The 9512-nt window shown below is 51.5% G+C and overlaps 2 protein-coding genes across 5 annotated transcripts; one reads left to right on the top strand and one right to left on the bottom strand.

Moving 5' to 3' along the window:
• Positions 1 to 2677: 2677 nt before the first annotated feature.
• On the bottom strand, positions 2678 to 6234 carry Fgf21 (fibroblast growth factor 21). The gene is made up of 4 exons (XM_021169035.2): positions 6028 to 6234; positions 3717 to 4136; positions 3514 to 3617; positions 2678 to 2968 (listed from the first exon to the last, which is right to left on the bottom strand). The coding sequence occupies exons 2-4, from the start codon at positions 3952 to 3954 to the stop codon at positions 2678 to 2680; spliced, it is 633 nt and encodes a 210-aa protein (XP_021024694.1). The 5' UTR covers positions 3955 to 4136; positions 6028 to 6234.
• A 34-nt stretch (positions 6235 to 6268) lies between these two features.
• On the top strand, positions 6269 to 9240 carry Fut1 (fucosyltransferase 1 (H blood group)). Of its 4 annotated transcripts, XM_085841741.1 has the most exons (3): positions 6456 to 6661; positions 6833 to 6961; positions 7371 to 9240. In XM_085841741.1, exons 2-3 carry the CDS (start codon positions 6931 to 6933, stop codon positions 8504 to 8506), a joined length of 1167 nt encoding a protein of 388 aa, XP_085697867.1. In that variant the 5' UTR covers positions 6456 to 6661; positions 6833 to 6930; the 3' UTR covers positions 8507 to 9240. The 4 variants fall into 4 exon arrangements, with proteins under 4 accessions (XP_085697870.1, XP_085697868.1, XP_085697867.1 ...); XM_085841744.1 differs by lacking the exons at positions 6456 to 6661; positions 6833 to 6961 and adding an exon at positions 6269 to 6443; XM_085841742.1 differs by lacking the exon at positions 6833 to 6961 and having other exon boundaries at positions 6269 to 6661.
• Positions 9241 to 9512: the final 272 nt, after the last annotated feature.

The following is a 9512-nucleotide window of genomic DNA, read 5'->3' as shown; positions in this document are numbered from 1 at the left end:
AGCTACACGATAACGTACTACAGACCGGAGTTTCCGGTTTCCAACAGGCCAATGTCTTGCCTGTCATGTTAGCATGCATATCTGTAATCTTAGCACTCTAAAGCACCAAGGCAGGAGGATTTCTGTGAGTTCAAGACCAGCTTGGGCTATTTGAAAGTTCTGAAGACGGGATGTACATCCACCTGTAATCCCAGCGCTCAGAAAGGAGGCTGAGGCAGGAGGATCGGGGGTTCCCAGGCAGCCTGAACCACTCTGAGAACCTTTCTCACAACCAAATAAAGAGTTAGATTACACAACAATGTGATTTACTCACTGTTTCTAATTCAATGTGAAGTGTTAGGGCTTTTTTTTTTTTTTTTTTTGAATACAGATCTTACTATGCAGCACTGTAGCACTGTGCAGTCTGAAATTCAGTATGTAGACCAGGCTGGACTCAAGTTCACAGAGATTCAAATGTCTCTACCTTCTGAATGCTGGGATTAAAATCATACACCACCATACCCAGGTATGTGAAGTGTATTTAATCACAACCTTAGGAAAATCTGCCAGAGGGGGCTGGTGAGAAGACTCAGTTCTTAAGAGCATTGACTGCTCTTCCAAAGGTCCTGAGTTCAAATCCCAGCAACCACATGATGGCTCACAACCATCTATACAGCTACAGTGTACTCATATATATAAAATAAATAAATAAATCTTAAAAAAAAAAAAGCTGGGTGGTGGTGGCACACGCCTTTAATCCCAGCACTTGGGAGGCAGAGGCAGGTGGATTTCTGAGTTCGAGGCCACCTGGTCTACAGAGTGACAGCCAGAGCTACACAGAGAAACCCTGTCTCGAAAAACCAAAAAAAAAAAAAAAAAAAAAAAAAGAAATCTGCCAGGATAGATAGAGCTTAATAGTTGTTTTCATGCAACTATTGGGTTGTATGGGGTCCACAGCCTCACCATGGGGTGAAGATATACTTTTGCTTGTCTGTGAAACAACTCTTATGTGACACACGGCTGCCTGTGTGCCACTGTATTTTATGACATTGTTGTTTTGTTTGTGTATTTTGCTTTGTTTTGTTTTGTTTTTGTTTTTTGTTTCTCTGTGTAACCCTGGCTACCCTGGAACTCACTCTGTAGACCAGGCTGGCCTCGAACTCAGAAATCTGCCTGCCTCTGCCTCCCGAGTGCTGGGATTAAAGGTGTGCGCCACCAACGCCAGGCTTTATTTATGTTTTTTTATGACATCATATGGAGCTCAGTCAATACTGCTGTGGAGCAAAGTTTGACAGTCCAAGTCTGTTATTTCACTTACTAAAGAGGCTGAGGCAGGATGGTCACACGTTCAAGGCCAGCATGGTGAGACTGTGTCTCAAAATAAAAAGCAAAACCCAAAAGCTGAGGTGTGACAGAACAGTAGAGCTCCAGTGAGGGGCTGGGGATGTAGCTCCGTGGTAGAGCCCCTGCCTAGAATCCCCCAGTGAGGGGCTGAGAATGCAGTGCAGCAATTGAGCCCTCACAGGAACAAGGCCAGTGATTCCATTCTCAGTACTGGAAACAAAAAAGGAATATGTTCCTTCAAAAAGATATATTACTTTTCCAAGTGAATGGGGAAAAAAAAGGAGAGGAACATGACTGGTCCTGAGTATGGTAGAAGAGAAGGTTTATTACACACACACACACACACACACACACACACACACACACACACAGAGACACCCTGGAGAGCATAGCCAGAGTGGATATGACCAGAACAGACTGAGTTGTGCCATGTGAAGGAGAAGGGGAGGGGAAGGAAGGGGAGACAATGGGCTGTCAGGTGCAGCAGTCAGGAGGCCAAAGATACAGAGAGTGGGTAACCACGATTGTTGGATTATATAGGGAAGAGCAGCCCAGCCCCTGGGCTTGAGAGTCAGGATAAGGTTCCAGGGTACACCAGCCAGGAGGGCTCTGTAACTGAGGGATGCTGGGAGAAAACCTGGTGGCCAGGTCCTCTTTGATACGTCAAATCGGCCCCTCAGCTGCTTGTCCCAGGTTTGAGATCTCAGCTAATAAAGATTCAACTTTATCTAGAAGTAGGAGTCAGATGTGGTGGGGCACACCATGGATCCCAGCACTAAGGGAGGCAGAGGCAAGTGATTTTGAAGCCAGTCTGGTCTACAAAGTTACAAACCAGCTAGGGTTACATAGTGAGACCTTGTCTCAAAGAAAATAAAAAGAGTCATAATAGGCCCTATTTTGAAGCTTTGTTTCAACCCCCCCCCCCAAAAGAAAGAGAAAAAGAAAAAGAAAAAGAAAAAGGAAAAGGAAAAGAAAAAGAAAAAGAAAAAGAAAAAGAAAAAGAAAAAGAAACAGAAAAAGAAAAAGAAAAAGGAAAAGGTAAAGGAAAAGAAAAAGAAAAAGAAAACAAAAAAGAAAAAGAAAAAAAAAAAAAAAAACCAGTTCCAAAACACTAACTCAGCCCGTGGTACCAGGAATGCTTTATCAGAGCCCAAAATGGTGCCCAGTGGGGAATGACAGGGTCTCAGTTTCAAAGAAACACAGGAAACACATCTCACTTCTTAACAAACACACATTTTTCTTTCAGACTCTTTATTATTCCAAGTAAGAAAAAAATTAAAATAAATAAATAAGATAAATACCCATAATAAATAAGTGGAAACCCAAAAAGAAACAGCCCTAGATTCAGGAAGAGTCAGGATGTATAGCTGGGGCTTCGGCCCTGTAAAGGCTCTACCATGCTCAGGGGGTCAGAGGAGCCCACATCTGGGGGCTCTGGGGGCAGGAATCCTGCTTGGTCTTGGGGCTCGTGGAGCAGGCCTGGCATGGGCAGGAAGCGCACAGGTCCCCAGGATGTTGGATTCTGGTTTGGGGAGTCCTTCTGGGGCAGACGCAGGGGCAGGCCATGGGCTTCAGACTGGTACACATTGTATCCGTCCTCCAGCAGCAGTTCTCTGAAGCTGCAGGCCTCAGGATCAAAGTGAGGCTGTGGGACAGAGAAAACAGTCAGAGACACACAGTACTTTCTGTCTGCCAATCCCTGACTGAACAGTCCAGCTCCAAACTCCTCCTTCAGGTTCAGGTCCAGTCTCAGCCTCCTCTCTCAGATCCAGAGTCAAGCCCTAGCCTCCTCCCTCAGGCCTGGAGTCCAGATGCGAACCAACTCCATTCACACCAAAAATTCTGTCTCTATCTGCAGACAGCAGGTTCAGGCCCAGTGTCTTCCCTCAACTTTTCTCTGCCTAGGTTGGCATTTTACCCACCACCTCTAGTCTTGTCATTTATTGGTCCTGGGTACCGGATTGCCCCGCTGATAGCAGGAGCAGAACCTGAGAGAGGTTAGGTCAGGTACAGGGTTACAGTTCTGACACTTGGCTTCTCTGAGGGCCAGTCTGCCCTTCACATATGTCAAGATGCAAAAGCCAGTGTCCTCTTGCAAACAGACAGTGGGCCCACAGCCAAGGGGGAATGCATGAAACCTATGCTCTGTGAGGTGGAGCCTCTGAGAGAGGACCACAGTAAGAGACTCACCGATCCATAGAGAGCTCCATCTGGCTGTTGGCAAAGAAACCTAGAGGCTTTGACACCCAGGATTTGAATGACCCCTGGCTTCAAGGCTTTGAGCTCCAGGAGACCTGTGAGGCAAAACAAAGGCTCTCAGGGTCTGTCCACAGTGGTGAGAACCCAGGAGCCTCCTCCTCTCAACCTCCATGAGGCCCCATCCCCACACTCACTTTCTGGACTGCGGTGTGCTGCACCTACCACTGTTCCATCCTCCCTGATCTCCAGGTGGGCTTCAGTGTCCTGGTCGTCATCTGTGTAGAGGTACCTCTGCCGGACTTGGCCCCCAAACTGGAGGAGGGGGCTGGAGTCAGGGATGGGGTATGCTTGGTAGACCCCCAGCAGAAAGACAGCCAGCAGCAGCCGGACCCACAGACCCAGGGCCCCAACTCTAGTTTTCATCCATTCCATCAGGGCTGCGCTCCGTTCGGGAGAGCCCCTGGCAAGCGAGCAGCTGAGGAGCCAAGGCAGCTGGAATTGTGTTCTGACTCCGGTGCCCAGCAATGCTGGGTCAGGTTCAGACTGGGGCTCAGGCAAAGTGAATGGCTGTTTTTCCTGTGTTGAATCCCCAGCTGAGAAGACACTAAGGCTGTCTGGTGAACGCAGAGATACCAGAATTTATACCCAGACAGGCCCGCCCACGTGCCCTCCCCACTCCTGACGCGTGATATTTGACACACTTGGCAGGAACCTGAATTCCACCGTGGCCAGAGCGGCCTGGACGGATGATGCAATGGGGGGGTCTTTCCAACAGGGGTCTGAACGGAAAGGGCTAGGCATGGATCCCCTGGGTTTGGGGGGAAGAGTGCTGGGGGTTGGGTCTGCACTCCTAAATCTGAAGGAGGAGGCTGGGGTCTGTACTCCTTGGTCTGAGGAAGGAGGGTTGGACTCTGGAGGAGGATGGGATCTTCACCTCAGCATCTGAGGGGAGGAAAGATGGGATTTGGGGCCTTGGGTCTAAGGAAGGGAACTTCTGCACTCCTGAGTCTGAGGGCGGAGTCTGGGGTCTGCACTCCTGAGTTGAGGGAAGAGGCTGAAGTCTACACTCCTGGGTCTGAAGGTGGCTGGGGTCTGCAGTTCTGGGTCTGAGGTAGGAGGCTGAAGTCTACACTTCCGGGTCTGAAGGTGGCTGGGGTCTGCACTCCTGGGTCTGAAGGTGGCTGGGGTCTGCACTCCTGGGTCTGAAGGTGGCTGGGGTCTGCACTCCTGGGTCTGAAGGTGGCTGGGGTCTGCAGTTCTGGGTTTGAGGGAGGTGGCTGGGGTCTGTATTCCTGGATCTGAGGGAGGAGGCTAGGGTCTGTCTGGCTCTTGGGTCTGAGGGAGGAGGCTAGGGTCTGGCTCTTGGGTCTGAGGGAGGAGGCTGGGGTCTGGTTCTTGGGTCTGAGGGAGGAGGCTGGGGTCTGGCTCTTGGGTCTGAGGGAGGAGGCTGGGGTCTGGCTCTTGGGTCTGAGGGAGGAGGCTGGGGTCTGGCTCTTGGGTCTGAGGGAGGAGGCTGGGGTCTGGTTCTTGGGTCTGAGGGAGGAGGCTGGGGTCTGGCTCTTGGGTCTGAGGGAGGAGGCTGGGGTCTGGCTCTTGGGTCTGAGGGAGGAGGCTGGGGTCTGGCTCTTGGGTCTGAGGGAGGAGGCTGGGGTCTGGTTCTTGGGTACTAAGAAGGAACCCGGGGCCTCAGACTTTCTGTGTAAGCAACTGAGCTGGTGTGGTTCATCCTTTTGGAGTTTCAAGCTTCAAGGTGCTTTGGGTGGGGGTGGGGGGGGGTCTGAGGCTTTCTTTCATCATCAGGAGAGCTGTATCAGCAGTGTGTAAGAGGAATCCTCAGCCCAGCAGGTGGAAGTCTCCCAGCTGGCCACAGGCCAGTCACCCTGACCAACCCCTGCTTAGCATTCGGGCCCTGTGCTCAGCTGCTGTCCTCCCTGATGCAATCCTAGTGCTTCTTTCACCAGACAGCGTCCTGCACAGGTGCTCCTCAGATGCTTTGGGGGGTGGGGAGGATCAGGCTCTGTGACGGGGAAGAGCTGGACGGTTCCAGGCGTGCTGGGGCAGATTTCTGGGTTTCTAGGAGGAACCCTGAACAAGGACTCTTGGGAGTGAGACTGGAGCACTAACCCCTAAGCCCCAGGGGAGCATCTAAAGGGAGGAGGCTGGGGAGTGGACCTTTAGAACTGATGTGGCCCTGGGACTCTGCAGTGTGAAGAAATGATCTCATCTTGGGCTAGCCAAATGGAATTTCTGAGTCTTTTAAGGTGTCAAGGTGAGGCTGCTTCAGGCCCCGACTCCGTGCGATTAATTAATGGGCTCGGAAGGAACCATGGGAAGACCTTTGTCTCCAGCCTCACTAGAGGCCTGTCTAAAAAGAATGTTGAAAACACTCTCTCTCCTCCTTCTGGCCAGAAAAAAGTTATCTGCTGTATTTGCCAATCTAAAAAGTAACAGCTGGGCCCCGGACTTTAGGATCACCACAGAGGAGGGGCTTGGGGCGCAGACAACCTGTGGAGTGTGATGTGTAGGCGGCTACAAGTAGAGGCTCAGACTTGGGTTGAGGCAGCTGGCAAACAGGTTCTCCATCCTCCTGGGAAAGTGCAGCGGGCGGGGTACGAAAAAGGAGCAGGTGGCCAGGCTTCGCTCCGTTGGGGCGTGGCTACTCCCAGAGCATCCAGCTAAGGGAAGCAGAAGTCGCGGCACTGGAGAAGGGAACGCGCATGAAACCCGAGCCCCCCTCCCCCCGCTTTCCCCCTTTCCCCGGCTCCAGCCTTGCAGCCCGGGTGCTAGTCCCCGGGTCCATACAGAGGATACGGCAGCTTCTGGGTACCAGCTGGGCTGCCCATCGTGCAAGTCAGAAAACCCAGAAGGGACAGGGGCGCAGCGCCCCATCCACCTGGGCGGAGGAGAGGGCGCAGCGCCAGGTAGGATGTGTCTCCGCCTCCTGCTACCTGCCCTGCCCGGAGGGCGGAGGCTGTACACCTTGGAACCTTGCCTCTCTTTCTCTCTCTCCCCACGGGTCTCTGAGCCCCAGCCTTCAGTCAGTTTCAGGAAGGAAGCTTGAAGCGGAGGCCTACGGAGCCGGGGCTCCTGACCTCCAAGCGCGGCCGATGAAGGCTACATTTTAGAACTGGAAGCTCAGGTAAAAAGAATTCGCTTTCACCACCAGCAAGGAGCTCAGGTTAGTTGGCACTGGGGATGCCAGACGCCCAGGGATGAGTATCTAGGCCCCTCTAGCCCTTATCCTGTCTTCCTCAAAACATGGAAGCTACCCCAAACCTCTCCCCATTAAGAATCCCTTCCCTCCTGTCAGAGCAAGGATCTTATGGACCCAGGGAACTATCCACAGGCCTCCTTCAGGGATGCAGCTTTTGTGAGCTCTCACCTGTACTTGCAGTAGGCTTTTTAACTATGAAGCTGCCTTGGAGTCACCCAAACTTTTGTAAGTGACCCCTCTCAATAAGTTCACTAAGCCAGACATGGGCTGAATCGTTCTTGAGTATGTAACTGGTCTTTATGTAAGATAAACTGATGTTTGTTCCTGTCTCACAGGAAAAGTTATACAACATCCAGGGGCTTGCTTTTACAGTTCTAAAATCCCTTCTCTTTATCTGGTTTTCCCCTGGCTTCCAGCTATTGCCTGGGAGGCAGAATGTGCCCGTAAGATATAGGTGCACCTCAGAAGGTAGTTGAGCCCTGAGGTTTCCAGAAGGCCCCCAGATCTTCCTGTCTTGCAACCACTCATTTGCATAGCTCCTGACCTCACTGAAAATCCCGGAGCCTTAGGAGTCTCAGACTCAGACTCGGTGGCTTAATCTGTGTGTCTTCTAACTCATCTTTCCTCCCCATAGCTATGTGGACTCCCAGCCGGAAGCAGCTCTGCCTGGCATTCCTGTTGGTCTGTGTGCTCTCTGCCGGCTCCTTCTTTTTCCACCTGAATGGAGGAAACTTCTTTCAAAATGGTCTAACTCTCTCTGTCCTGTGTTCAGACTATCACCTGCTGAAGTCCCCAGTGGCCATGGTGTGCCTACCTCATCCATTGCAGACATCTAATGGCTCCCCTTCCTGTCCTGAGCAGTCCTCCTCACTCTCAGGGACTTGGACAATCACCCCAGGAGGCAGGTTTGGTAACCAGATGGGGCAGTATGCCACATTGCTGGCCCTAGCCCAGCTCAATGGTCGCCAAGCCTTCATCCAACCTGAGATGCACACCACCCTGGCCCCCGTGTTCCGAATCTCCCTGCCAGTGCTGGACCCTGAGGTGGACAGCCTCACACCTTGGCAGCACTTAGTCCTACATGACTGGATGTCAGAGGAGTACTCCCATCTGGAGGACCCATTTCTCAAGCTGTCTGGTTTCCCCTGCTCTTGGACCTTTTTCCACCATCTTCGGGAACAGATTCGTAGGGAATTCACTCTGCATGACCATCTACGGCAAGGTGCCCAGTACCTGTTGAGAGGGCTCCGTATAGGCCCGGCGGGCATCCGTCCTCAAACCTTTGTGGGTGTCCATGTGCGTCGTGGAGACTATCTGGAGGTGATGCCCAATCGCTGGAAGGGTGTGGTGGGTGACCGAGCTTACCTCCAGCAAGCCATGGACTGGTTCCGGGCCCGACACAAAGACCCCATCTTTGTGGTCACCAGCAATGGCATGGAATGGTGTTTGGAGAACATTGACACATCCCGTGGTGATGTGGTCTTCGCTGGCAATGGACAGGAGGGTACACCGGGGAAGGACTTTGCACTTCTCACACAGTGTAACCACACCATCATGACTATTGGCACCTTTGGCTTCTGGGCTGCCTACTTAGCTGGTGGAGACACAGTCTACCTTGCTAACTTCACCCTGCCAGATTCGGAGTTTCTGAAGATCTTCAGGCCTAAGGCTGCCTTCCTGCCTGAGTGGGTGGGCATCAATGCAGACTTGTCCCCACTGCAGGCTCACTTTGACCCCTGGAAGCCAGACAGTCTTTTTAGATTGGTCTGACTCATCAGGAGTCAGCCATCCATGTCTCTATGCTTTGGAGTATGTCTGTGCTAGCCCTGGAGCTGTGGGTACTCATTTCCAGACTTGCACATCAACTTGTTGGAAATGCTGGAATGCTTTACAGACACTTCAACAGGGTATCATTTTCTGATGGCAGGGGAAGCCCAAGTCAGCACTGTAAGCCACAGTCTCTTCTGACTCTTCTGGCTCGTCTTCTGGGTTAGGGAGGCAGCTGCTTCTGGGTTAGGGAGGCTGAAGAAAATCCAGACTTACCAACTGGTCTCCTGGATTTCTGGGATCATTCTAGGCTGTTTTTGAGAGCCTGGTCCAGTCCCTGTGCAACACCCTGCAGGGCCCTCTCAACATTCCAGACAGTGAAGAATTTAATGAAGGTGGATACAAAAGCTCAGTACTTCCTCACTGCTGGAAGCACAGAGTGATGCTGGAAGCATGGAGTGATGCTGGAGGCACAGAGTGATGCGAGCCTTTCTGGAGCCAGCCTCTTGTTAGAGAGATGAGAACAATTGGAGGGTGTATGAATTCTGTCCAGCTCCTTGGCCCCAGAGAAACCTGAAAGACTTTTATTTAGGGTGGGAAGAGCAAATGGCTATAAGTGGGCTGGAGGAAAGAGCCCCTGTTGAGACATATCTGTCTGGAGGCACAGGGGTCTCCTAAAAGATCTAGGAACTTTACAAAAAAAAAACAAAAAACAAAAACAAAAACAAAAAACAAAAGAGAGAGAGAGAGAAAGAGCTCAAAAGTTAAAGAGCTACACAGATTAGTCCTGGATTTAGGATCAAGGAGGTTTCTTCTTCTGAAGATGCTATTAGGGGATCTGGGATCTGTTTTCTAGAGGTAACCAGGCCTACAGAAAAGAAGGGCATACCCCTGGGCTCACAAAGTCCCCAAATCTGGCTCTGAGAAGATCCAGGGTAAAGGGTCTGAAGGTGTTCCAGAACCCAGAATCCAGAACCCTGAACCCAGCGTATGCCCCTACAGAAGCCCA

This window comes from Mus caroli, unplaced genomic scaffold (genome assembly GCF_978045245.1).
Source record: "Mus caroli unplaced genomic scaffold, Mus_caroli_1 scaffold_8, whole genome shotgun sequence".
NCBI classification, from domain to species: domain Eukaryota; kingdom Metazoa; phylum Chordata; class Mammalia; order Rodentia; family Muridae; genus Mus; species Mus caroli.
Note: the sequence above shows the minus strand (reverse complement) of the source record. Positions and strands in the feature narration are given on the sequence as shown.